The sequence below is a fragment of the Vidua chalybeata genome, chromosome 17 (genome assembly GCF_026979565.1).
Source record: "Vidua chalybeata isolate OUT-0048 chromosome 17, bVidCha1 merged haplotype, whole genome shotgun sequence".
NCBI classification, from domain to species: Eukaryota; Metazoa; Chordata; class Aves; order Passeriformes; family Viduidae; genus Vidua; species Vidua chalybeata.
Window position 1 is genome coordinate 7,675,719 of NC_071546.1, and position 26,587 is coordinate 7,702,305.

The window sequence follows — 26,587 nt, forward strand, 5'->3', positions numbered from 1 at the left end:
AGCCTACCGGAGCCGGCCTGTGCTACGGTGGCTATATCAGTGTCCGCTGCCTGGCTTCCACCCGCTGCTCCTCAGCAGATCAGCCCTTCGGACTGCTGGGCCCGGGAAAGGCGGCTTCCGCTGCCTGGTAAGCCCGGCTAGGTTTCTCGATGCTGTGAGGAGAAAGTGCCCTTTGCGCAATGGCGTTATCGACCCCAGGTGCTGCATAATCTTCCCCGCGGCCTTGCAGAGGGATGGGTAGCCAGCTGTTAACGGCGGGGCAGGCCCCTGCTGCCTCAGTCGCTTTCACTGCTTCGGCACTACGCGCATAAACCTCTCCCCACAACCCCGCCACAGTCTCCCTGAGCACTGTGGAGACAGAAAACACCCTACGTTAGTCCCGGACTGCTGTGAGGTGTTTTGAGGCCGTGTCAGCGGCAGGGCCGTGCCCACAGGGCGCGGTGAGAGCGGAGGCCCGAGCTGACACCGCCGCGGCCGCCAGGGGGCGCCAGAGCTCCGCCCTCCGCCCGGCACCTTCGCGCGTGCGCACCGTGCCCCCGCGCAGTCCAACCGACGCTCCTCGCCCAGCCTCGAGGCGCCGTGCGCATGCGCACTGCCCCTTTGCCGCCCCCTCCCACCCTACCGCACCCCCCCGGCCGCTCGGCGGGCGATGTGGAAAGAGTCCGGGGACTGCTGAGCGAGCCGTGCCCCGGCGGGGCTCCCGGCGACTCCGGCGTCGCTGCCAGCCGGGCCCGCCCAGCAGAGCCGGGAAGGACGCGGACCCTCAGTCGGGCGCTGAGGTGAGGGGCGGGGTAGGGTAAACCTTGAGTGACGCGCGGCTCAGCCAAAGGGAGAGGCCGCAGCCGGGCCCCGCCCCTCCTGGCCGCTGATTGGCTGGCGTGTCGGCCGCGCGGGCGCCGTGTCGGCCCTCGTGCGCGGCCCCGCCCCCCAGGTACGGCGACCGGTGGGGCCGTCCGGCACCTGGGGGGGGCGATCCGGTGACTGGGGGGGGTGGTTCGGGGCTCTGGGGGAAGCGGTCCGGTGGGGGGGGGGGGGCGATCTGGTGGCCGGGAGGACCGGGTACGCCCTGCGGCGCTCCCGCCTGCCGCTGCCCGGCGTGTCACCGTCCTGGCCCTAGCGGCAATGCGCCGCTAACCGTGACTGGAATCGCTCCCGTAAGGACGCAAGGCCGTGCGGCGGCTCCCGCGGTGACGAGCGCTCGCCGGTTTTTCAGCGGTTTATCCCCTCCGCCTGCGAGGAGAGAGAGGCTGCGGGGCGGCGGCAGTTACCGTCAAACCGGGCCGCCCTGGGGCTGCCGCGATCCCTGGGTAGCGCTGCCCGCCCGCTGCCGTGGCTGCAGCCGCTGGGTAACGCCGGCGGAGGGGGGCGGGGGCGCCGGGCCCTTTAACGGGCGGGGCGAGGCGGGGGCGGTGCTGTCGCGTTCCGGGCCGACCCGAAGCTCCAGCAGAACAAGAACCGCCTCCGCCCCGGCCCGCAGCCGGCCTGCCAGGCGCAGCCCGCACCCGGTGAGATCTGGGATCTGCTCGGAACGAGCCTGGGGGGTCCCCGGGGCTCGAGGTTGCTTTCCGGGGAAGGGGGTGTTGTGGTCGGTTGTCTGTGCAGCTTCAATCTGGTGGCCCTGAGCCTCGGCGTAGAGCTGCGGGGTGATCTCAGTATAACGATAAGCTATCGGTAATAATGGCGCGGGTGCATCTAAGAGCTGTGGCATTAACCGTTTCGGTGCCTCTCTCCTCATCTGTGCTAAGGTCAGATGCTTCCATCGGTCGCGAGGAAGAGGAGTGGAGTCGGGACCTGCTAAGTGCTGATCTGCTTGTGCTCCGGACCATGGACTCACTGAGGGCGTCCCAGGTGTGAAAATGTACAGCAGTAACCGGGAGTTAGTGATTGACTTTGTTTCCTACAAGCTCTCACAGAAAGGATACAGCTGGAGTCAGCTGGAGGAGGAGGATGAGAACAGGACTGACTTTGCAGGGGAGGAGGACGAGATGGACGGGGTCCTCAACGGGAGCCCCTCCTGGCACGCGGCCACCAGCCACATAGTGAATGGAGCCACCGTGCACCAGAGCAGCCTCGAAGTCCATGAGATCCGTCGAGCAGCCGACGTGAGGCAGGCGCTGAGAGAGGCGGGGGATGAGTTTGAGCTGAGGTACCGGCGGGCGTTCAGCGACCTCACTTCCCAGCTCCACATCACTCCCAGCACAGCGTATCAGAGCTTTGAGCAGGTAGTGAATGAACTGTTCCGCGATGGAGTGAACTGGGGCCGCATCGTGGCTTTCTTCTCCTTCGGAGGAGCCTTGTGCGTGGAGAGCGTTGTTAAGGAGATGCGGGTATTGGTGAAACGCATCGTGTCTTGGATGACCACGTACTTGACCGACCACTTAGATCCCTGGATCCAGGAGAATGGCGGATGGGTAAGAACACCTCTCTGTGCTGGGGTTGGCTGCCCAAGCCTTCCCTCGCTCCAGGCTGGCAGTGGGGCCGGTCAAACCGGAGTGCAGCTCCCTGCAATGTTTGTGCTAGAGCTTTTCCTTCTCCTTGCAGGGAGAATAAAGGGGTGTGTGGTCTTGCCTTCTGTGCTCTAAAACAGTGTCCCAAGATGGTCAACCCACCGTGTTGACACAGTTTGTGCTCACATACATCTTTCTCCATCCCTGCTTTTTCTCCTTCTCCCTGGATGTTACGTAAAAGACCTGTTTTTCCAAGAGCCATTGGAAATCTAATGTCATCCAAGCTTGTTCTTCAGGCAGAGCCCTGGCTCTGGGGTATGTTCTCAGTGTCATTAACAGCAGGGAGTGGAGCTTCCTCCTCTCCAAGCCAGTGTCGTGGTGGGCTGGCTGGTGGTTTGCCGAGGTAACAGCTACTTCTTCATTCTGGAAACAGCACTTGCCTTGCTCATGGTGTAGTGAATCCCACAGCAGATCCCGGTGGGTGGGTGGGCTTCTGGGACTGTCTGAGCTGGTATGGTGGGAGCCAGAGCTGAGGTGGAGGCAACCTCTGTGCTGGGGAGCTGCTAAGCCCGCAGCTGCTTTTCCCTTGGCAGGGAGCAGTGCTCCCAGCTGCCCCAGCAGCAAACCCTGGGAGCTCTCAGTGGTGAGGTATTAACATGAATAAGCATTTCTTCAGGAAGCATTCTTGAAATGCCGGGTCCGGCTGTGCGGTGCAGCCTGGGACTGCCGGCGGGAGGTATATGACCTACAGATGTCTGAGTTTTCATTTGGCTTCTGCATCTTAGTGATTCCCTGCTGGTGTAACCTTTACCGGTTCCCACTGGAAAGAGTTCATGCTGTCAGGCATTGGCATCTAAACAGTGGGGAATTGCCTCCTTGCTGGGAGCTGAGGCCTCTCGGCCCCATTCAGCTCATGATCCATTGGCAGAGCCCAGCATTTTGGGAAGGGGACAGGAGCCTTTGAGCCCAAATGTTGTGCTCTGCACCCTCCTCACAGAGAAGAGGCTCTCCCCAGCTCCCCGTGCCTGACCAGCAATGCTGGGGACCTAAGAGATGAAGGGAAGAGCTGGTGCACCCAGGGAGAGGGAGCTAGTTCAGGAAGGGTGAAAGAATTCCAGGAATGTGACCGCCCTGGGGCACTGCCTGGGTGGGGCTGCTCAGGCAAGGAGAGGAGCTTGGTTTCGATTAATAGCCCGGGATCTGCTGGCCATTTCATCTGGCTGTATGTGGCCCATTAGCTCTCTCATCCTGCAGATAACCCTGGCCAAATACAGAGTTCCTTCCCCCTCCCTCTGCTTTTGGCTTTTAGAGCCACAGATTAGTTTTGGAATTAAGTGATCAAACTGAGGTTTCCAAGCTAGTGTGGCTGTTGCTGTTAGTGACTGGATTGGGCTGTATCCTGGAGACCTAGGCGATAATGCAATCTGATTTTTTGTAAATGAACTCTCTGGGGGATTTAGATTAAATCACTGGTGGAAAATCACTGGTCCCTGCTTGTGGGGAATCAAACACCTCCTCCCTCTGTTCCCCACCCCCAACCATCACGATTCAGACTCTTCAATTTTTTTGTGTCTGTCTCTAAATTAATTGTTTGGAACAAATATTTGTTCAACAGATTGCGGAAGGGTCAGGACTCCTATCTGACCCGCCTACCAGCTCTCTTTGAAAAACGCCGTTTCCCACTCAGGGGACCGCCTTGCTCTCTTGTTCTAACCTTGAACTGGGCTTTTAACTTCCCTGCCCAGGCTGTGCCGCTGCCTCAGCTATGCTGCGAGCTGAATGGAAGCCAGGCAGGGTGGTGAAGGCCAGAGTGGAGAGAATCCACACCACCAGCCACCAAAAAAACGGCACTGGGCAGTGTTGTTGTTGCCAGCCTGTTGCAAACCCCGAGTGCTCCTTTGACATCTTGGCCGTAGCTTTCTTCCACTCTCAGCTTTCATCATGTGAATGGAAGCCATGCCACTCGACACCAAGGGACAGAGGCCATAAGAGCTCCTGAGTGCCTCACGTGTAGGGTGTGCATGGGGATGCTTTGCTTTCCTTCGCTCTCGCAATTCCAGCTGCAGGGAGAAAGCTGCTGGCCTTCTGCCAGCACTCCCTGCAAGAGGAGTGCCACCCTGCCCTGGCTGTGATGGAGCCATCCCTCTCCTGCTGCCCTGTTTGCACAGGGAGTCTTCTTGATGCATTGGAGCTGTTAGAGCCTGTCCCATTCAAACAAAGCACTCCCGAGAGGTGCAGCAGGCAGGTCCTGGTGAGAGAGATGCAAGTTCTGGCAGGCCTGCTTGGCAGGGCCCAGGTGGTTTGTGTTTTGGAGCACTGCAACACTTCTCTTCCTGGAAAGCCCCTCTAAAAGAGGGAAGGAGCATGGCTCCATAACAAGTGCTGCACAGCCCAGTTGTGTAGGAAGCTCTGTTTCATTCCCCACTAGTGGAACAAAAGCAGCATACGAGGGCCACGGGGTGCAGGTGCATTTGGAGGCCTGTTGTGTGCTGGGCTGTAGCAGTTCTCTTGAGAAATCAAGTTTTGAGGCAAGGGGAAATAGTAATTCTTGCTCCATAACGTTAACATAGAAGTGTTTTGTCACATTTACTGGCTCTGCCTTGGTTTGCCCTCTGCTCTGCAATCTGGCACTGGGAAAACAAACAAACAAGAGCAACCCAAGGGGAACATTTAATAACCAGCCAGAAGAGAGCTGCTGCCTTGGCAAGCCATCACATCCAAAAATGAGGCTTTCCTGGGCCAGTTACTTTGACCAGGACCAGGTCCCACTAGCTGTGAAGTTGAAATGGTGGGGCCAGCAGGGACTGGGAGTTGTGGAGGGAGAAATCTGGTGAGTGGGAAGGAAGGAGGGGGAAGGACAGGCTGAACAGGAGAGAGCCTGGCAGGCAGAGATGTACTGACCGTGCTTAATCTGTTTGAGAAAGTGAGCAGTAGTTCCTGCCTGGCTGTGACCCTCCAGTGCATGACAGCTTTTCCTGCAAGGCTAAATCCACATTCAGAGTGGGATTTAAAAGAGTGTTTTCTGGATGAGCTTGGAGTTAGTTAGATCTGTGGATATAGAGACAAGAGGTTTGTGGGGCATATGGTGGGGACCCACATGAAGGTGCTGTGTCAGGCTAGAACTGAAAGCAAATATCATCTTTAGCACCAATCTGTGATATGTGAATCCCAACAAACTGTACTAGGCTGATGGAGAATGAACTACTTCCTGCGGTGGCTCTGTGCTTCCTGGGTTCTCAGTTGACCCTGGCCACACAGGACTTGGTGTGCTGGGACATGTGTTGTGTCACTCTGCAGTGGACTAGAAGTTTGTGATTCTCTTTGGGGAAAACCCTTTGAAGATGTCAATATAGCAAGCTCATTTTTATCTTTTAAATTTTTTTTCTGAATGATAGGAAATGACTCAGCCTGTGTCATATGACAGCACACAGCTGGGATTTTGTCCTGTGCTCTGGGTCCAGGCTCCTCAATGGTTTCAGATTGAGAGTTAGACTTTGATTCTCAGCTCTTTGAAAATGCTTTTTGGCCTTGTGTCCCAGGTATCCTGCACAAGCTGTCCCTGCCACTACCACATTTCCTGGGAGTGCGGTTTGCCAGAGTTCTGCCATTCTGAGTGTTACAGGTTGGGTTTTGGGGATGCCCCAGCACTTCTAATCCTGTTTGAGATCACAGCCATCCATTTCACGTGGTGGTCAATGTGCAGCAGAACTGACTCAGTGGAAGTGACTGAGCATAGCCAAGGCCATGCTTTGTGGTCTTGAAGATGAATCCTATGGCTTCATCTCAGGCTGAGAGAATTGGGCTTGTTCAGCCTGGAGAAGAGAGAACTCCCTGCCAGTGCCTAAAGAGACTCCAGCAGAGGTGGAGGGGGACTTTGGACAAGGGCATGGAGTGACAGGACAAGGAGGAATTCCTCCCCACTGACAGAGGGCAGTTAGATTGGATATTAGGACAGTTCTCTGCCCTGTGAGGTTTATGAGACACTGGCACAGGTTACCCAGAGAAGCTGTGGCTGCCCCATCCCTGGAAGTGTTCATGGTCAGGTTGGATTGGGCTTTGAGCAACCTGGTCTGTGGTGCTCAGTTGTGCTGTTGCTTTGCACTTTGTCCTCGGTAATTCTTTTACAGCCTTGATCCCTTGCAGCTAAGATGATAGCCCCATTGTCATCAACTGCATGGGGTGAAAAAAGTACTGTCCTCCTGCCAGTGGAGTTCCCCATGTCCCTTCACAATCCTGGGTATTCCTCCCTGGCTGTGGGAGCTGCCAGCAGTGTCCTGGTTCAGGCTGTCCTGCCTGGAGCAACCAGCCCAGGTAGCTGTATCCTCACTGACAGCTGGAGATCTGGGCTCAGCATGCAGATCCCTGGCAGCTCCTCACCCAGCCTTCGACCTGGGAGGCTTTTCTGCAGTGCTCTCCAGGAAATGCCATTGGAATGACTTCCACTGCAGCTTCCTGCCCAGCCCACAGCAGCATTCCTGACCAAGAGCAATGCAGAGGCTGATTTCAGAGCTTTGCTCTTTACCCCCTTTACTCGTTCTCCTTCTTTGGGGCCCTGCCTGTTTTCCTTGCTGCCTCTTGGTGTGTGGTGCAGTTTGATTACGTTCCTTAGATCTGTGATTACAGCAGGCGCCTGGAAAGCCAAACTCCTGCCCGTGGCTGGCTGTGGCTCAGAGCAGCCCACTTAACCCCGGGGTCTTTGAGCGAAAGGGATAGCATTTCCTTCGGTCCCAGGGGAGCCACTGGCAACTCTGATTCGTAAAGCACTCCGAGGCTCTTTAATCCGAAGAGCTGAGTGTCATTTAAAAAAAGACCTGTGAAATAATTAACAAACTGTTTCTTGCTGCTCTGTGTTCACAGCTGCTCTCAGTAATGTCATTCCGCCTGCTCATCCTGCTCTTCTCTGACTCTGGAGCCGGGTCCCTGGAGCGCTGCCCAGGCTCTCTCTCTGCTTCAGTAGCAGTGGGGTGTCCCAGCACAGTAGAAAGGGTGGGTGGGAGCTCTCTTTTCCCCAGTGGAAGCTGCAGCTTTCTGTGTGTGTCTAGGCTGCTGTGCCTGTTTTCCGTGGAGCTCTGGTATGGTTTGTGTACATGGTTTCCCCCCGGGAGCAGCAACACGCCTGCGGCACACACTGAGTGCAGCTGAATGGTGGTGTGGTGCTCTGAGACCTTTGACAAAGCTGAGAAGGTTTGATTTCCTTTGGTTTTTACCAAGTAGCTGACGGCTGTAAGCACAGTCCCATCTTGACATTACAAGGAGTATTTCTCTAGCAGCTCTTTCCCCACTAGCTGTAAAGCCAGAGTATTCCCAGGAGGAGCTGGGGGAAGGGATGGATATCAGTTGTGGAAGTGTTGCAGACCTGCTGAACCAAGAGGCGAGGGATTAATGGTGGCTTCTGCTGTAGGGGCAGAAGAGGGCTGGGGGCAGCTGCTCTGTCCCCTCTGGGCACCCCAGAGCAGCCGGGATGTTGACCTACCTGCTGATTCAGAGCGAAGGTATTCACTGAGGGTGGCTCTGCCTTGTAGTGGCAGGAGAGCCGCCACTGTCCTCCACCCTCTGCTCTCCTGCTCCACCCTCCCGCAAGGGAGGGATGTTGCCCTTAAACACTATTGTTCTGAGCCACTAAAGATTAACGCATAGAATGGAGGCATGAAAGGGAAGCAGAGTCCCTCAGTGCCAGGGCATTCCTTGCTTTATTGCCCTGACCTTGGACAGGGAAACTTGCTCCTCCCTCCTCCTCACCTGGAAGGATGTGTGGAGGGGTTCTTGGTGAAAGATCTCTCTGAAGTCCTGCTCCTAATCATCCTTGAGATGCCAAGAGCTCAAGTTAGGGAACATGCATTCCAGAGGCGTGGGAGAGCTTCTCCCACAGTGCACCCGTGGAGGGGGGGCAGTGGGGCGGGCTCAGGGCACGGGCTGGCACCCATCGTGGTCAGGTGGGGAGAAGGGTTGCTCTCTGCCACAGCAGAACAGCCCAGCGGAACGAGGGCTCTGAGGGCTGCTGGGAGGCAGAGCCGTTAGCAGATGGCTCCAGCTGGGCTTACCGGAGAGCAGGTGTGGGTTTCGGGAGCAGCCTTTTAAGAGAGATGTCAGTTTTGAACCCGGGAGGCTCAAGAGGCTGAGCCGTGGCTGCCACAACTCTCATGCTGGGGAGCTGTGACCTAGTTGTGCTGTAGAAATGCTCGGTTTGTTTTTTATTTTTAGGTATTTTGCTTATTTTATCCTCATGTTTAATTTAGTTAGCAAAAAAAGAATCGGAGGGCTGAACAGTACTGGGAAGGACTGCCTGCAGGCGGGAACGCCCGCTGCAGCTCCGTGCAGCCAGCATCTCTCCAGCCGCCCGTGTCTTCTCTCGGACACGTGCTCACGTGTACCAGCCCAGTGCTGTCTCTCAGGATCTCTTTAATGGGAAACCCAGTGCACTCAGCGCTGCTGCCTGCCTCCGGGGTAGCGAGGGAGGGAGGAGCGGGATTCAGAGCGTTAACCAGAGAGGCTCCCGTGGCCACAGGGACTGCTTGAATGTTGTGCTGTAACTGGTCTGCCTTCCCTCTGCTGCTGGGAGCAGGAAGCTGGGGGAGCTTGGTGTTTCAGGGGGCTTTGGGCTGATTACTTTTTTGACTGCTGCTTGCCTCTGCACTGGCACAGCAGGCCCAGGGAAGGGTAATGGGCTGTATCTGCAAAGAGGGAAGTTTCAGGGGGTTGTGCGATTCCCTTGGGGAGAGCTGTTTGAATTTATTGCATTATCCTCCTTCCTGCTCAAGCTTGTGTTTCAGCTGTGTCTGCAGACGTAGCTGCTGATTTAAGTAGATCCAATTAGTAGCTAGCTCCTGGCATCAGTATCCTGCTTGGGGAGATGAGCCCTGGAGATGAGGAGCTTCCAGTGGGAGCAGGGCTGGGCTCAGCCTTTCAGCCCCCATTCCTGGTCTAGGATGGACCCAGAGTTCCCCATCTCACAGCCCTGCACCTGAGCTCAGAGGGAAACCGAGGCAGGTGTCCTGCTCCGTGCTCTGCCTGGCCAAGAACAAAGAGCAGGGAGGTTCTCCCTGCCTGTACCGCTGCCAGACAGGTGCTCTTAAGAGTGAAATCAAATACTCCAAAATGTGACAAGCTGGCAGCAGGCAGGGCTTGGAGCAGGAGCTGGAGCTGTTCACGCCGGGACTGTGCAAGGGGCCTATGGGCAGAGCCGTGCACTGACCTGGCTCCTGGGGTAGGATTCGAAAGGGAGCTGCTGGAACTGGCTGCTTCCTGAGGGAGCACGGAAGGATTTTCTTCTCTTCTGGAGGATGAAGGGCTCTTTGTGAAGCTCAGAGAAGAGGTCTAAGCTGGCATGGAGCTGGTTTGGTTTGAATGCAGCTAGTACCATGATGAGGTGCAGCAGGACAGCTGTCTGCATTGCTTCTCTGAACAGTACCAGTCCCATTTGCCCAGCTCTCTGGTTTGTGCCACCATTGAAGCTGTGGAAGACTGGGGACACTGCCAGTGTTGTGCAGGGAGCACGTCTGGTGGCAGTACGTGGCATTACTCTCTGTGTGTGCCTTGTGGTGAGCTGGCTCAGGGTTTGGGCTGGGATGTGGGTGCTGGGTGTGTGTGTGTGGCCCTGAGTAGTGCCTGGGTGACATATGACTTACATATGGAGAAAATGAGGTGTTGCTACCTGTAAATCAGCCATCATGGAGTGTTGCAAGTGCCTTCATCCTATACTTGTATGGCTCACCAGTGTATTAAACTTGCTGGAGAGCTAATGTCTTTTAATAGAGCAACTGACCTCATTTAGAAGCTTCCAGTGCACCAGCCAGTGATTATTTCATGCAACAACATGCATGGAGGAGCCCAGGGCAGAGCACAAAGTCTCCTTCTCATGCTGCACTGCTCTCTCACGTTTGCTGCATCAGCTGCCTACTGTGCTTCCTGCCCTCAAGTCAGCAAGGATTTTGCTAAAAGGGACTTTGTGGCTTGAATAATTTGAGATTTCATGGAACTAACAGGAAGTGAAAACAAAATGAGCACATCTTCCTCCTCTTCCTGCACCTCCACCCTTTCCCCTTTTTCATTCAAGTGGCATGTAAGAATTACAGCAGCCTCGTGAAGTGCCAGGGCTGAAGTGGGAAGTGGTGAAGCTTGGCTGTCGCTCCTCCAGGATGCTGGTGGAACGAGCGGCTGAGGCAGGAGAACCAGGCAGCTCTTCCCCAGGATCCGTCTCCTCTGGGCACCATCCCTGCACCCAGCCTGGCTCCCTTGAGCCCTGATAACACCAACGTTCCCTGTGAGGTGGGTTTGGTGAGGCTCATGGTGCGGGTGAGGACCAGAAAGAGCTGTCAGCATCGCCCACTCATCCCCTGGCAGGAGGGAACGTGGCTCGGCAGCCGGGCACACGTGAGCATGGCACGTCTCCCCGGCACAGGTTTCCCCACGGTTACACAAGGGCACGATTGCACAGGAGTTCTGACGTCCAGGAAGAGCAATGACAAGGTGAAAATTGAGCTCTGTTCCCTGGGTGCCAGTGGCCCTGCTGAGGTGCTGTCCGGCACAGTGAGCTGGCCACGGCCCTCTGCTCCCTGGCCCCGTGGGCGGCAGATAACCGGGACATGAAAGCAGGAGCCTTCCCTGCCCCCCGAGCGCGCCCCTCGCACAAAGGCTGCTCTGCTGCGGGGCTCAGACACCATCTGTCCGGTGGGGAGAAGCATCAGAGAGACCGTCTTTCCTCGGACTATTCCACTTAATGCCCTTTGGAAAACAATCCCATTCCCAGCAGGTGCTAATCTCTTGAGTGGATCCGGCTCAGCCAATGTGTTCTTCACTGTGCCTTTGTACCAGAGCCGTGTCTCCTCCCATCCTCGCCAGCCCTGCCGAGCGGCCGGTGCCGGCTAGGGCCTGGTGCTGGCCAGGGCTGTGGCACCTTCGGGAGCCCTCAGCCTGCTTAGATCTGGGAGGAACACTGATGAAAGATGGATGCAAGTGGATTAGTCATTCACATCGTCTCCAGCTTTAATACACATGAATGTTTCAGCAGATTTCTGGAACGGAGAGCGCAATTCCCTGCTCTCCATCTCGTGCTGTGCACAGCAGTCTCCTGGGGCAGGGACGGGGGTTACAGCTGTCACCGTAGCCTCTTTCATGTATTTGGAAAACGCTGAAATTGTGCTGAATGGTGTGGGGTTATTGCAGGTTCCCTGGAGCCGGTGATGAAACCAGTTTGACAGAAGGCTGCCGCGGCAAGGATTAGGGCTGGAATGTGCTAGTGAGGGTTTGTTTCTGGTTAGAAAAGGCTCTGGCATGGGCTAGGCTGGAGCCCCGCAGGTCTGTTGGGCTTTGGCCCAAGGGACAGCCTCCCTGCCAGACCCCCAAGCTACAGTCCCACAGCAAAGCCCGAGTGAGAAGAGAAAGAAGAGGGGATGTTCTTATTTAATTGACTCTTTTGAATTTATGGCTGCCTCCTTCCCAGTCGCAGGTTTCAATGAATGCCCTGGGATTTGGGGAGGGCCAGCACCCCAGAGTCCACAACACCCCAGCACCAGCTCCAAGGGCAGGAAAGGCAGGAGAGGCTGGTGGGTGGGTGGCATTCCCTGCCATTGTCATGGAGATCAGCAGCTGCTTCCCTGGAGGTCACCATTTGCATAACAGTTAGAGCTGAGTCTCTGGAGTATTTGCACCTGCAGCTGCTGTCCCCAGAGCCCCTTCCTCTCTCTGTGTCCCAGAGCCCCTTCCCCACCCCATTCTGAGCCGGCCTGGGGTTGCTGGTGGGGACCAGTGGGGTGAACCTGAAGATCTTCTGTGCCCATGGAAGGGGATTGGAATTAGATGATCCTTAAGGTCCCCTCTAACCATTCTAGGATCTGTGTTTCTCTGAGGAAGGTCAGGCCTGCCTTGGATGGCAGGTTCCCTTGCCATGCTCCTGAGTCAGGTGCTCACCTTGACCTCCACTGCCCAGCACTGCAGGCAGTCCTGTGACCTCTGCAGTCACACTCTGTCCCTGCTGCCCTCCTTTCAGGGCTGGGAGTGGTGAGGGCTACACGTGGATACAGCATCAGGGGGAGAAGGACAGAGGGATGTCTAGGATGTCTCTTCCATTCATATCACAAAGGGACCCATAGAGCGATGTTTACAGGATCCCAGTGGTAGCCTTTGGGAATACTTATGTTTTCTTTTATTCTTAAAGCTCTCAGCTGCCTTTTCTCCCCTGTGCTTCACCTCCAGGTTCACATATGCCAGCCCCATGTGGTGAGCTGGCAGCCCAAAGGGGCTCTGGGAGCAGGTTGCTGTCGATGCAGGGCTTTGTTGTGGTCTGTGCTGAGCTGCTGCCTTTCTTTTTCCCTCCTTGTCTTGCTGCTCAGCACAAAACTGTTCCCAGCATCTCATTAACAAATGTCTGGTCATCCAGATGACTCTGCTCCCGGCCGGTGGTTGCTGTTAGACCTCTGAGCAGGAACACAGCTGTACTTACCGTGAAGGTAAAACAGAAACAGCCTTGTTTTCAAGGGAAACATTGCCTCGTGATGAGAATGCCTGGGTTGGGAGTCAGATGTGGTGGCTCATGCTGCTGGCTCGCACACAGCTCTGGGAAAAGCACTTAACCTCCCCATAGCTCTGTAGATCCATCTGGGAACAATGCTGACTTATCCCACAGGAAGTTTTGGGAACCAGATTATTTTTGCTAAAACACATCAGGATCCTTGGGTTGGAAAGGCTGTTGTGCATGCTGAGGTGGGTGCTGGGGGTATCTGTCTCGCTGGGCTGGTGGGTATCAGAGCCATGGGGAAGCTCCGAAGTTCCTGCTGGAGTCCAAGTCTCCGTGTCAAAGTTTGACCAAGTTCACCTGGATACTCCCAGTAGTGCCTGGCTCTTCTCTGCTGGTTTTCACAGCTCTGTCCTGGTATCACTGAGATACCTCCATGCCCCTCACCCCCTTGTGCAGGGTAAGCTTTGAGCCCCAAACTGCCAGAGCCCTCCTCTCTGCGCTCTCCTGCCTCACCAGAGGCCAGATGGGAGTTTATTGCCCACATCTGCTTCCTTCACCTGCCCTCATGGCTCAGTGTCACCGAATCCTCTTTCCCCAAGTGCTGGGGCTTATCTTGAAAGAGGAACCTGCTCTGCTCTGCTCACCCTGAATGGGATCCAGCAACTGTTCTCCCTTCCACATGGGCAGCACTGGTGAATGAAACCAACCAAACAAATGAGAGCCTCAAATTTTAGGTGTTCCCCTTCCCAGGCTAGGATGTGAGTAGTGTCTCAGCCAGAAGTCATGTTTCTTTAGTCTTCTCTCCCACCTGAGACAGAGCACTTCAGGTCAGACCTGCTCCTCTTGCCTTTTTGCCACAGGGTTGTGTGTGGGCACTGGGCATTGTTTAAATGGTTGCTGCATCCCCTACAGCGGTGGGTTGCAGTTTAGGGCTCTGTGAGTGTCCAGAGAACTTTTGGCACTGCAGAACCTCTGCCCCAGCTCTGGGGGGTGGTGGAGCCTGACTCTCCAGGTTCTCTGCCTCCTGCAAGCAGCATGTGCAGCAGGAGGGAAGCATGCCCTGCCCCAACTCCTCTAGCAGGTGATGTTTTAGGCTCCAACAAGAAAATGTGGATTCCTTCACCAGCTCTGGGGGGGAGAGGCAAAGGCAGGGGATTGCCTCTTGCATAAGAAAAAGATCTCTGCTTCCTCATTGCCTGCTCTGGAGCATCCTCCTCTCGGATGTGTCAGTCACCCGGGGTGGGGAAGGGGATGTGACGGGCGTTCTGATGGAACAGCCTGTCCTCTCCGGTGGAAGAGGCCCATGGATTGAGACACTGACGTGCTGTTGCTACCACAGTCCTTGTGATTAACTCAGGAATTCCAAATATTTCCTCTCAGATAAAGGTGACTGGAGGAGGCCAGAAATATCTGGACATGTTTGGGCAAGCCTGAGATCCAAACACCAGGCCAGAGAGGTCAGGATCAGTCCTGGGAGTGCTGGGCTTCAGGTGCGGAACGGCCGAGGCCCGGGATGGTGTGGGAACACAGCAAGCTGCCTTTCCCTAACCTTCAAGCCGGCCCCAGCATGGGCAGGGAGGACATTCCTGCCTGTTTTCCCACTCCCTCTGGTCTGGGATCTGGTTCCCAGGGGACACATCTGGGATCAAAGTTGTGCCGAGGCTGAGCTATCACAGCTCCTAGGGTGGTTTCCCCGGGGAAGGGCAAGGCACTCTCCTCGGGTCCCCTACGGCCCCCAGCTGCAGCTCCAGCAGCTGCTGCTCCCTTCCCAAGGGAAGGAGAGGGGCTCACGTCCCCTCCCTGCCTGTGCTGGGCTCTGGCTGTGCTCCTCTCCGCCTGTAGCACCCGATAGCTCTGCGTTCACTGTGCACCATTTATCTCTCCTTCAGCAAACATTTCCTTTTCTTGGAAGCAAGGGCTTCTTGGAACTGCCTTTCCCCAAGCTCGGCGGCACATGCCATGGAAAAAGCAGCGTGGAGAGCCGGCTGCCAGCCCTGCTTGGCTCCCTGCCCTGCCGGGGGGGCCTCTCCTGGTGCCTGCCCCACAGAGACGCTGGGTAGATGTGTGGCCCTGTCCAACACTGCAGCCTTCCATAGTGGGGATATCCCTGCTGTGGGTCAGGAGGAGCCTGTGGAGATGTGTGGGACTCTCAGTGGGACAGGTCCTACTGAATCCCTGAGGAAAGCAGATCTTCTGGGGAATACATCACAAGGATGCAGCTGTCTTCCTCCAACTGAGCATTCTGCAATCTCAGGTGCTGTGAGCAAGTGGCTGGGGTGTGTGTCCAAGGGAGGACCATCCCTGGAGCCAGGGCCCTGGCACTGAGAGATCAAAACATATGCCGAGTTGGAAGAGACCCACAAGGATCATCAAGTCCAGCTCCTGGCCATGCACAGGACAGCCCAGCAATCCCACCATGTGCCTGAGAGTGTGGTCCAAACACTCCTTGAACTCTGGTTCAGGCTTAGTGCCATGACCACTGCCATGGGAAGCCAGTTCCAATGCCCAACCGGTCTCCTGGTGAATAACCTTTTTCTAACATCAAACCTAAATCTTCCCGGACAAATGTTGTAAGGGTGGTGTTTTTTGGACAGGTGCCTTCTGCCCCAGTTCCCTGTGCCCTCCATCCCTGCCAGCCTGCTCTCAGTTTGCTGCCACTGCCATGCCCTGTCACAGCTCCATACTCATCAGCACCTATCAGCAGAGGGATTTCCTGTGCCAGAATTTAAAATAACCTCCTTCTTGGGTTTGGGCTCTGCTCCTGTCCCTCTCCTGCAGCGCATCACTCGCTGTTCCCTGGGTGAGTGGACTGGCAGCAGGCAGCAGCCCTCACCTTTCTCCCTGGACAGCATCTGCCTGTGAGCTCCATCCTGACCATTCCTGCAGGGCCAGGACACAGCACAACACCTCCACAGATCCCATGCCAGCTGGCAGGCGTGGTGGGAAGTGAGCTGCATTCTGCCACTCTGTGTAGGTGGTGGGAGTCATGGGGATGAGTGTCATATCCCTGAAGAGGACTCTTAAGTGAGGTGGCAGCAGTAACAGGCTCCAGGGTGAGTTAGCAAAGTCCCTGTGTCCCAACACTCTGTGTCTGTGAGTACCTCCTCATGGTCATGGGGTGTGGAAGGTAGCTGGGGGAGGTGTCTGGTGGGAGATGGAGAAGAGCTTTGGTGGCAGAGGCGGGTGCAGAGGTGCAAAGTTTATCAAGGATTGGGTCCCCTGTGGTGGGGAGCCCTGTGGCCATGGAGAGGGACACAGCCCAGCTCCCTGGGAGTAAGTGTGCATGTCTGCTGCACACCCTGATTTGAAAAACTGTGTCTGAGCTCGGTCATAGGTATGTGGCAAGGTGAGGAGATACCCCACAAGCTGTGACCATCGTGGGGCTGTTTGATGCAAGCTGGGAGACTTGGCACCATGTTCCATGGAAGAGAGGCACCTGGATGCCAGCCATGACCTGGGCACCAAACCCCTGCAGTCCTGGGGCCACAGGCTGTGGGCAGGTGTAGGAGGCAGAGTGCTGGCAGAGCAGGCAGGCAGGAATGCTCCCCCTGCCTGCGCAGAGGCCGTGGTGAGGTGTGACAGCGTCAGCCAGGCTTATCTCTGCTTTCCCAGAGCAGCTGGGTTACTGGAACTGCATTCACTTATCAGGAAACAGGGGATCTTGCTGGGAAGATGGCCTCAAGGTGCGACAGCATCTAGCCCCTGCTGACGCTGAGCTGCTGGCGATCCCTGAGCCTGGAGCTCGCAGCTTCCTCTCCATCCAGCCTTGAGCCTCCTGCTCAGCCCTGATAAACCTGAGAGATCCTGGGCCACGTGTTTCCCTGCTGCCTGCCCAGGGACCCCTCCTGCCCTGCTGTGTGTGGCTCAGGGACCCCAACAGCTCTCCTTACCATGGGCTGAGGTCTTCCCAGCTCCTGCTGCTGCTGGAGGCAGCCGGCTCGGACGAGCCAGGCCGGAGTGACTGCATTCCTGGCCAAGCCTCGTGCTTGGCCTGCTCTCCTGAAGCCGTGGGAAGGCAGTAGCTTGGCGACCCAATGTCTGCCTTCGCCGCAGGGATTCGTGAAATCCAGCTCGTGTTGTGGAGTAACCTGTGAGGGCCAGGATGTGGGAGTGGGAGGTGGGAGGTTCCACTGTGGACACAAAATCACTTGGGGGGATGCACGGTGTGGGCTTCCACAGCCGTGGGCACCAGCCCTGATGCTGCTTCCACAGACCTCGGCCAGGGAATGGAGCCCAGCGGGTTCCCACTGCAATGATTTCTATCACTTGGATGCTAATTTTAGAGAGCCAAGAGCACGTGATGCATCCCCTGCCCTGCCCACGTGGTGTTCTCCTCACAAATACTTTCTGGCATCCTCTTCTCTCATGACTGTGCTTCTCCCCTTGCCCTGTGTGCATGATTCAGAGCGAGGAAGCACAAGGCATCTGTCATCTGCCCGGTCCCCAGCACCGCTTTCCTGCCAGCCCTTCCCTCTGCTCCACTCACACCCCTGTGCTCACCACTCTCCTCTTTCCACAGGAGCGCTTTGTGGACCTCTATGGGAACGATGCTGCTGCCGAGATGAGAAAAGGCCAGGAGACCTTCAACAAATGGCTCCTGACCGGGGCGACGGTGGCCGGAGTGCTTCTGCTGGGATCCCTGCTGAGCCGCAAGTGAGCTGCCGCCGAGCCCCCCGTAGCGAGGACGGCTGCGCCTTCACCACCACATCCACTACACTCCCGAGCACCGTCACCGGCACAGGGGGCAGCCCCTCCATCCCGGCCGAGCACCCTGCTCCATGGAGTTTTCTCCCTGGTGCCACCAGCTCCTTTTATTGTAGCTCGTCATATTTACTGTTCTGTTCTGTTTTAAAGGCGCTGAGGCCAATGCAGCACTTCAGCCACCAGCTCCCAGCCCTGGGGAGATCCAGGCAGCTGGGGGGGGGGAGGGGGGGGCACAGGCTAGAAGGTGTCCCAGCCCTGCAGGGTTCTCCAAATAATTTGGAAGAGAATAAACAGACTTATTTTTGCATGTGTGAGTGCGTGCGTGTGTGTAGATGTGTCACTAATATAAAGTTCCCCAGCCAGAGCAAGGGTCAGGCTCCGTGCCCCTGTCTCTGGCACGCTCAGGCACCAGGAAGAGGCAGGCTGCCCAGTGGAATGGAGCTTCCCCGCAGCATCCCTATCCTGTTCTTGCTTCCCCAGTCAGAGTTCATCCCTGTGGCAGGGGGAGCAAGAGGAGGAGGCGGAGGCCAGAGGTGAGGTGCTCTGCCCTTGGTCAGAATTTCTTTCTCCTCCCATACTCAGTTGCTGGGAGCTGTGGCCTGTTCCAGATGAGGATGGTGTGCCAGGCCCAGGGCTGTGCATGGTTTGAAGGTTCTTCGTTCTCTCCCCCCTCCTCACTCCAAATGTAGATGGCTGTGGGACAGTGCTCATCCCTTCCCAGCCTGTTCTGGGCTGGTGAAGGAGGCAGGAGAGGGGGAGAGCGCTTGTCCCTGGCACAAAGGGCTTTGCAGAGAGCTGGGGCTGTGGTGTCCAGGAATCCAGAGCTGGGGATTGGAAGGGTCAGGGGAAGCACCTTCACAGAGGTGGCAAAGCCCAGGGAGCAGCTGATTCATGAGACGAGCAGGGAAGCAAGCCCAGGGGAGATGGAAGTGAGGGCTGGCACTGGCTGAGAGCCATCTCCACCTCTGGGGAGCCTCTTTGGGGACAATAGGAGCTGTTTGCCTTTCCACTGCTGTTCCCCACATTCCCAGTCCCATAGTGCAGGCAGATCCCTGTGCCCATGCGTGGCTGTGATGGCTGCATGCAGTAACTGAGGTGTCTGGCTTCCCTCCCCCTCATTCCCACGCTGCTCCTGCTGCTGGAGCAGGGAACCTCCGGGCTTTGAGCTGAAATTAGCTTCCAGAATAAACGCCCTCATCCTTCGGAGCCCACTGCGGGCAGACACAGCTGTCCACAGCTTGTCCATGTACATAACTGCCCGCGCTCTGCTGTACATATACGAGTAGTTTTTAATTCATTTGTGAATACTATTAATGCTATTTTTGTTATCTTGTCTGTCCGTATTTATGTGTGGGACCGTGCTCCCTGCAGAGGCCAAGCTGGGATGGAGGTGAGGGGAGAACCGGAGGTTCCAGGAGGGCTCACTTGGCCACTGAGCACGGACTCGCGCTCCTCATGTCGGACCCGCTCAGATCCCGCATGGGGAGCACGAGGATTAGCATTAGCCCATTGAACGCTTCGGTTTGCAGGTGGAGGTGAATCCACAAATAAATTTGTCATTCGAGCTGCTGGTGGTGCTGTGGTCTTTGCAGTCGTTGGGAATTTGAGAGACTTTGGGCCCAAAGGAGTTGGCTTCAGTGGGAGGGAGGGAGGGAGGGAGGGATGGATGGATGGATGGATGGATGGATGGATGGATGGATGGATGGATGCATGGATGGGAATGAGGGCCTCTCCCTGCCTAGGGAAGGGTAGGGGTGATCCAAGGCAGTTTGCTGCGGTCCAGAGGGATGGTGGTGGGGTTGGGTGGTGCTAAGGGGTGATGGGGACAGGAGAGCCCAGGGCAGGCTCTTAGCTGGGCTGGGGGTGCTGGTTCTGGGGACATGGGCTCAGCACCCATTGTCACGTTGGGAGGAGGAGGGCAGGGGACTCACAACCTCACTGGGGCCCACAGCCCCCCGCATTCCCGGGTCTACCCTTCAAAGGAGCACCTTCCCTTTGTGCGAGGCTCATTCCAGCACGGTTTGGACCACACAAACACTCGGCCTTTTTTGGATGTCACAAACATGGGGAACGCCGAGCCACCCCACATCCCTCTCACGGCAGGACGCGCCCAGCTCAGCCTTCCCCAGTCCCCCCTCCCCTGTCCTTTCCGGGGTACCCCCGGGGCGGGGGGGCAGCGGCCGGGCCCTGGCGGCTCCGTGGGCCGGCGGGACGCGGTGGGAGCCCGCGGACACGAGCACCATCCCGTGGGCAGCGGAAGGAGCTGCCGCGGAGCTGCGGCCGCAGCGGCTGCGGGGAGCGGCAGCACGGGGACCCCCACGACCAACAGAGCCGCGAGGTTTGGAGGGAACCCCGGTCCCCGAGGGCCACTAGCCCCGTCCCCGGCCGCCCGGAGCCCCCCACGGGGGCCGGAGCCCAGCACGGCACAGCCAGAGCCCCTCGCAGCACAGGACACAGCGATGACCCGTCGGGGAGTTGGGAACGGGACCCTGCCTGGGAGACAGGGTGAGGGGGCTCCCGAGACACCCCACAGCACACAGGGCTGAGCTACGCTCCCGCTTTAATCCCTGCCGAGGATGGGGGTCCGTGAGTCCCGCGGCTGGGCACTTTGCCGGCCACGGGGGCATGATGGAAACAGGATGGTGATGGGGACAGGACTGGTGGGGGCTGGCGGGTTCCCACGAGGCAGATGGTCTCATGGCTCGTACTGCAGGTCCGTGGCGATGAGCACGAAGCCCTGTAGGGAGTCAGGGTGAGAGAGGGGATATGGGGGACGTGGGGAACCCTGGGGTAAGGGGACAGTGGTGGCACCCACCTGCTGCAGTGAGAGCCGGGGTCTGAGCAGGCTGAGGCCATGTGGGAGGGGCAGGGGGATGCCAGCCTGGAGCCACTCTGTGGGGAGACAAAGTCATAGCAGGGGATGGCCCCGGTGCAGCTGTGGGAGGATAGGGACAGGACAGGGATAGCACTTACTGTTTGCCCGGGGAACCCCAAAAAGCCACAGCCCAAACTTCAGCAGGGTCTCCAGACGCTTCACCTGTGGGACAGGCAGGCCCTGAGCCCGGCACAGCACAGGTAGAGGGGTCTGTGCTGCAGGCAGGGCTCAGTCCCCTGCCAGACTTGCCATGCACGGGGTCCACAGCACCCCAGATTTCCTCCAAGGTGATGTGGAATCCAAGGCTCCCTTTGGCTTCCCTGGCGCAGCCACTCACCTCCACTGGGCCCACGTTTGATGCCACTTGTGTTACATGGAGCCTGCAGGACAAGATCAGGGTCAGAGCCAGGCACAGGGAAGGGGACTGTCCCATCCCAGGGTAGGGACAGGCTGAGCTCCACGGGGGGACCAGGACCCCAGCAGAGCGGGTCCAACTGAGGACCTACTGCCAGGACAGTGGCACAGATATGAACTGGGGGCAGGATGGGGTCTGAGCAGGCCATACCCAGGCAATAGGGGACTCAAGGAGGCAGACGGACAGAGGTGGGGAATGGAGGAGCTGTCCAGGTATGTCCTGGGGGAGCTCTCCAGGTATGTCCTAGGGGAGCTCAGACCCAGCTCAGGGTCAGGCACTAACCCTGTCAGTCTCACAGTGCCCCCAAGTCTGTTCCTGGTGATCGTCGGCTTCCCCGTCACGTTGGCATCCTGCAGCAGGAAGAGACATTGGAGAGACCAGGGCAGAGCCTGCAACCCAGCATCACCCAGCATGGCCCCAGTATCCCCCAGCATCACCCAGCATGGCCCCAGTATCCCCTAGCATCACCCAGCATGGCCCCAGTATCCCCCAGCATCTCCTAGCATGGCCCCAGTATCCCCCAGTACCACCCAGCATGGCCCCAGTATCCTCCAGTACCACTCAGCATGGCCCCAGTATCCCCCAGCATCACCCAGCATGGCCCCAGTATCCCCCAGTACCACCCAGCATGGCCCCAGCCAGGAGCACAGGCACACCAGCTCCAGCCAAGTCCTTTGGGGTCCCCTGGCTCCCTGAGCTGTGGCAGCAGCAGCCACTCACGATGTTCAGCAGAAAGGCAGGGACACGGGTGGCGTTGGGCAGCACCACGAAGGCCTCGGCAGAGCTGAAGAGGGTCCCGTGCAAGGCATCAGGATGGCAGGAGAGCAGGGGCTGCTGGCGGGCCCAGAGGTGCAGCTCCATGGGCTGGTCTGGATAGTGCTCCTGCAGCTGGGAGGGACAGGGCAGGGGTGGCACAGAGCCATGCTGGCCATGCCCCCATCAGGTCCCCACCATTGCCCAGGTCCCATGTGCCCATCACTGCCCTGCCCACGTCCTGTGTTCCATTCTGTCTGCATCCCATACTGCCTGCAACACCTACCATTTCCACTGCACCCCATTCCCTGTCCTGTCCCTCATGCATCCCATTTGACCTCTGTGTCATCCCATGTCCCATCCCACCTGCAACCTTTCCCTCCTGTATCTCATCCCTCCTCTGCCCCATCCCTCCTGTATCATTTCATATGTCCCACCCTCCAGCATCCCATTACATCATCTGTTTCTCCCGCAATCCCATCTTGTGTCCCATGTCCCATCCCACCTGCATCCTGTCCTACTCCATGTCCTGCCTGTGTCTCCTTCTCCCTGTGTCCCATCCCACTCACCTGAGGGGAGAAGACCTCCATGCTCTTGGTCCTCAGCTGGATCGGGAACCGCCGTGGGAGCTGGAAGGCAGGGAGGGATCAGGGTGCTGGGGCTGAGCAGGGGTGGGCATGGGGACACCCCAGTGGGGACAGCTCTGCTCTCCAGCCACCCCTACCATGTCACTGGAGATGTTCCTGCGCAGGGCCCCGGCCGTGAAGTACGTGAAGGCGGCTGAGTTGGCGACAAACTCGGTGACAGCCAACAGCAGCATGGGCTCGTGTGCCATGGGCGGTGTCGTGGGCAGGGGCGTGGGCAAAGCCACAGGCAGTGCCATGCGTAATGCCACAGGCAGCAGGACAGGCAGTGCTGAGCGTCTCTGCTGGTACCTGCCCACCCTGAAGATCTCTCCCTGCACAGACACACAGATGGGTGTGAGGATCAGCCAGGCTCCCCTGTTCCCAAATCTGTTCCAGGGATTCCCAGGATGACATTACCTTGAGGGCAATGTCCCCATACTCCTCTGTGAAGGTTGGCGGTCCCAGCAGGGAGTGGTCGATGGCAGCGATGGTGTCCAGCTGGGTGGACACTGCAGGGACATGGGGGTGGTCAGGAGGAGTCAGACCACCAGCCCCCCTCCCACAGCCTGGCTCTGTCAGGATCCAGCCCCACAGTGGGGTCCTGCAGACCCTGCTGGGCACCAGTCCTGTCCACAGCCCCCCAGGACCACCCTGCCTGTCCCCAGTCCTGGGGTCCCCTCACCCACCTTTCATGTGCTTCAGGGCAGTGTCCAGCCTATCAATGCCCCTGTGGAGCACGAGGCAGAGCTGGAAGCAGAGCAGGGTGTCAGCAAGCCTAGGGATGAGGGTCTCCAAGACTCTCACTGGGCTGGGGGGGACAGGGACACTGACACCCCAGGGCACAGGGGCTGAGCACCCACCTGCTTGTTCAGCTGCTGCCGCAGGGTTCTCTGGAGCAGAGGTGCCAGCAGGTTGTAGAGCCAGCTGTAGGGCAGAGTGGGGTGCTCAGATCACCTCATGGTACCCACCCAGCCTCGCCCAGCCCATCACCCTGGCTGGGGCACCAGTAGTCCTTGCATGCCAGGGACAGGACAGAGCAGGGGGCTTGGCATCACCTGTATCCACGGTGAAACTCCATGTGCAGGTCGGTGCCGTGGGTGTCACAGCCGGCGCTCCAAACCGTGGGGTGGCCACTGCCGTCCTCGCTCACCCCCAACACCGCTGCCACGGCCAGGTCCTCCATGCGGAGCTCCACAGAGCCGCTGTCCTGGCTGGGCACAGAGCGGGTGAGCACAGGGACAGCGGTGACACTGAGCCACCCTGAGTCCTGTCCCTGTCCCCATGAGGACTCACACGGCGCCCAGCTGGGCTGCCCAGTCGGCGCTGAGCTGGATTCGGGCGCGCTGCACCGTCAGCCTCACCCCCACGTCCTCGGCAAAGTCCAACGTGGATTCATTCATCTGCAGTTCATGGATGTGAATCCTGCATAAGACAGGAAAGCTGTGCTTGTGGCTGTAGTGCAGACAGGGATGGGAACAGGGACAGAGACCCCACAGGTGGCTCTTACCGTGGCACAGCATAGGTGAGAGTTCCCAGGAGCGGGGTGTTGTAGGAACCCGTCAGGTTCAGCTCATGTTCCTTCTGCAGCATCGACTGGAGCAGCTCCAGCCCAAAGCGCCGGCCTGGGCCAAAGAGGGAATTTGGGGTGACGCCAAGGAAGGGGCTGGGGTACCTGGGCTTCAGCAGAGTGAGCAGCCAGGACCAGGATGGTCCTTCCATTCCCCATTCCTGGCAGACTTGGCATCATTTCTGGGAGTTCCCCTCTTTCCCCAAGTTTAGCAGTCTGGGCATCATCCCCCACTGGTCCCCCCCATCCCTCCCTACTCAGGAGCACAGACTCACCGAACTCCAGTGTCCTCTGGGTCAGCCAGGCCTTGATGCCAGGATTGGTGCTGGGGCTGGTGATGGTGGCAGAGACACAGGTGGGCAGCAGGAGCAAGAGGCAGAGCCATACAGTACCTCGAGACTGGTCCTGGGACCTGGAGGCTGGAGCAGAGGACATGTCTGGCGGACACGCAGCAGGTGTAGAGACCCCCTCCCTGTGCACCAGCACAGCCAGGACTTATATCGGGGACAGGGAGCCGTGGGTGACATCAGCACACATGGGGACACCACAGTGCTCTGGCCACCGAAAGCCCGGCCTTGCCCAACGCATGACTCAGAGGGGAAGCCCCCGCTGTTCCGCACTCGCGTCCATCGTGGGAGCAGGGGAATGCAGGGTCCCACACCAACCCTGCCAGCCCCCACCCTGGGGGTACACACGAGCCAGGACGCCAGCTGGGGCCCCCCACAGGGGCACAGGGCTGGCATGTGGGGACACACAGAGACCCGGCTGGGCCAAGGCCACAAAGAGCTCCCATGCCTGGGAGCACGTAGGAGTTGGGGACAGGGACAAAATGAGCTGGTCCTGGGGCTGGGGGGAGCCTGCACCAGGGCAAACAGGGCTCAACCCATTTGCACCAGGGGGCAGCAGCTGTTCCCACTTTGGGAAGGGCTTTGGGAACCCTGTGTAGGATTACCTACATTTCAGTGGGGATCAGGGTGTCCAGGGTGCGGAAGCAGCCGCCAAGGAAGTGATGGAAAAGTTGGGACAGTCAGAGCAACAGCAGAACTGTGCAATCCCCTCCAAAAAACCCAGCGTGGGGAAAGAGCCACCCACACTGCCAAACCTACCATCAGTGGGACCGTCCCCCAGCCAGGGTGAGCCCCTCCAGTGCTGTGGGCTGTGGATCACAGGGGTCCAGCTGCCCTCCTGGATCCAACCTGGCAGACCCAGAGGTACCTCTAGGAGGGCCAGGGCCTCATCTCAGCACCACAGGGGCACATAGAGCCCACGGGCAGTCTCACCAGAGGGACCACAGCCCACATAATGCACCTTAGGGAGGTCTTCAAAGCAGCTGCCCACTGGCCAGGGGTGGCCAGTGCCTCCAGCAGTGACCCGGAGGCCAGCACTGACCCTGACCCCCAGCCCAATGCCTACCACAGCCCCTCTATCCCAGGGTGCCCCTGCCCTGCACCAGCACTCACCGTGCCAGGTGGGTGCAGTGCCCCACACCGCGGGGGCCGCAGGTCCTGCCATGGGTCCCAGCTCCTCCGTGTCCCGGGGACTGTACGTGGCACTGAACAGCAGGGACCAGCTCTGACGCCAGTGTCCATCCCGGGTCCTGGTCAGACCACAAACCACAACGTCACCCATTTCCCCTGTCCCTAATCCCTTCCGGGATGAATCAGGTCCCATGAAAACATCGAGGGACCGGTTGGGGCGCAGGTGCCCGCGGGCTGGGCGCTCCCTCGGGTTCTCCGGTGCATCCTGGTGCTGCCGCATCCGGCATCCCGACACGTGCCGGCGGCTTAGCCCTGCCAGCCCCGCTGCAAGCCTGGGCTGGCTCCGTCAGCCCCTTCCCCACCTCTCCTGTGCCAGGTACCCGGTGGTGGCCGCCCCGCGTCCCCTGAGGAGGGGATGACAGCCAGGGCTGCATGGCGAGGGCTCGGTCGTGGGGCACACAGGGCTTAGACAGGGGTCAGGCAGAGACGTGGGGACACACATGGACACACACGGAGCCCCTCTCCCCACCGTTCCAGCGGGAGCTTCCACATCAGGCGGCAGTGAACAGGTAAGGACAGCACTCGGGAGCACGGCACGGGAAGAGCCCCAGAGCCTCCCGCGCTGCCCCCGGCCCGAGCAGAGCCCCCAGTCCCGGTTCTCCCTGTCCCGGGACCTTCTGGGCTACTCCAGGAGGGCCGCCCGGACCGTGCAGTGCGAGCGGGCACCGGGAGAGGGACCCACCGCCCCGTCCGCGCCGCGCTCCAGCACTGGGAGGACGGGCGGTGGAGGAGACACCAGTGAGGACGATGAAGGGGACCCATCCAAGGATGGACAAGTTAATCCACAGACACCCAGAGCCCCTGCCCCCCCTACGTGTCCCCTGCTGCTGTCACAGCCAGGACAGGGGTGGACAGGCGAAGCAGTGTCCTGGTAGCCCAAGTCACCTGTCCCCTGCACAGGCCCTGCCAGGGGATCTGCTGGGCTGGGAAAGCACGAGTGGGCACGTGGACACACATGGACCCGCTCGCGGCTGTGACCGTGCCTGTAAACACGCAAACACAGAGGGTGTGCAGAGCCTCACACGCCCGTGCCTGGGGCTGCTCAACACCTTCCAGCCCCAAATCCCTTGACTGCGAGACCCTGGGGAGGGGGAGGCGCCTAAAGGGTCCCACCAGAGCAACAAGAGCCCCTCCAGGCACCCCAGCCTGCCAGGCCCGTAGGGAGGTCTGAACAGATCTGGAACAGGAGGCTGTGAGATCCTTGGGGTG

At 58.6% G+C, this 26,587-nt stretch overlaps 2 protein-coding genes across 10 annotated transcripts; one reads left to right on the forward strand and one right to left on the reverse strand.

Annotated features, from left to right (window-relative positions):
- The first annotated feature begins 39 nt into the window (after window positions 1–39).
- Window positions 40–19,168, forward strand: BCL2L1 (BCL2 like 1). 9 transcript variants are annotated; one of them, XM_053958779.1, is made up of 3 exons: window positions 40–127; window positions 1,746–2,411; window positions 17,420–19,168. In XM_053958779.1, exons 2-3 carry the CDS (start codon window positions 1,857–1,859, stop codon window positions 17,555–17,557), a joined length of 693 nt encoding a protein of 230 aa, XP_053814754.1. In that variant the 5' UTR covers window positions 40–127; window positions 1,746–1,856; the 3' UTR covers window positions 17,558–19,168. The 9 variants fall into 9 exon arrangements, with proteins under 9 accessions (XP_053814754.1, XP_053814753.1, XP_053814759.1 ...); XM_053958778.1 differs by lacking the exon at window positions 40–127 and adding an exon at window positions 581–779; XM_053958784.1 differs by lacking the exon at window positions 40–127 and adding an exon at window positions 581–779 and having other exon boundaries at window positions 1,751–2,411.
- Window positions 19,169–20,220: 1,052 nt separating this feature from the next.
- LOC128796790 (bactericidal permeability-increasing protein-like) lies at window positions 20,221–25,393 on the reverse strand. Its single transcript, XM_053958776.1, has 16 exons — window positions 25,301–25,393; window positions 24,116–24,259; window positions 23,781–23,895; window positions 23,567–23,695; window positions 23,329–23,484; window positions 23,134–23,197; window positions 22,960–23,020; window positions 22,691–22,782; window positions 22,372–22,605; window positions 22,217–22,276; window positions 21,615–21,782; window positions 21,177–21,244; window positions 20,817–20,859; window positions 20,578–20,641; window positions 20,420–20,496; window positions 20,221–20,341 (listed from the first exon to the last, which is right to left on the reverse strand). Exons 1-16 carry the CDS (start codon window positions 25,350–25,352, stop codon window positions 20,300–20,302), a joined length of 1,569 nt encoding a protein of 522 aa, XP_053814751.1. The 5' UTR covers window positions 25,353–25,393; the 3' UTR covers window positions 20,221–20,299.
- Window positions 25,394–26,587: the final 1,194 nt, after the last annotated feature.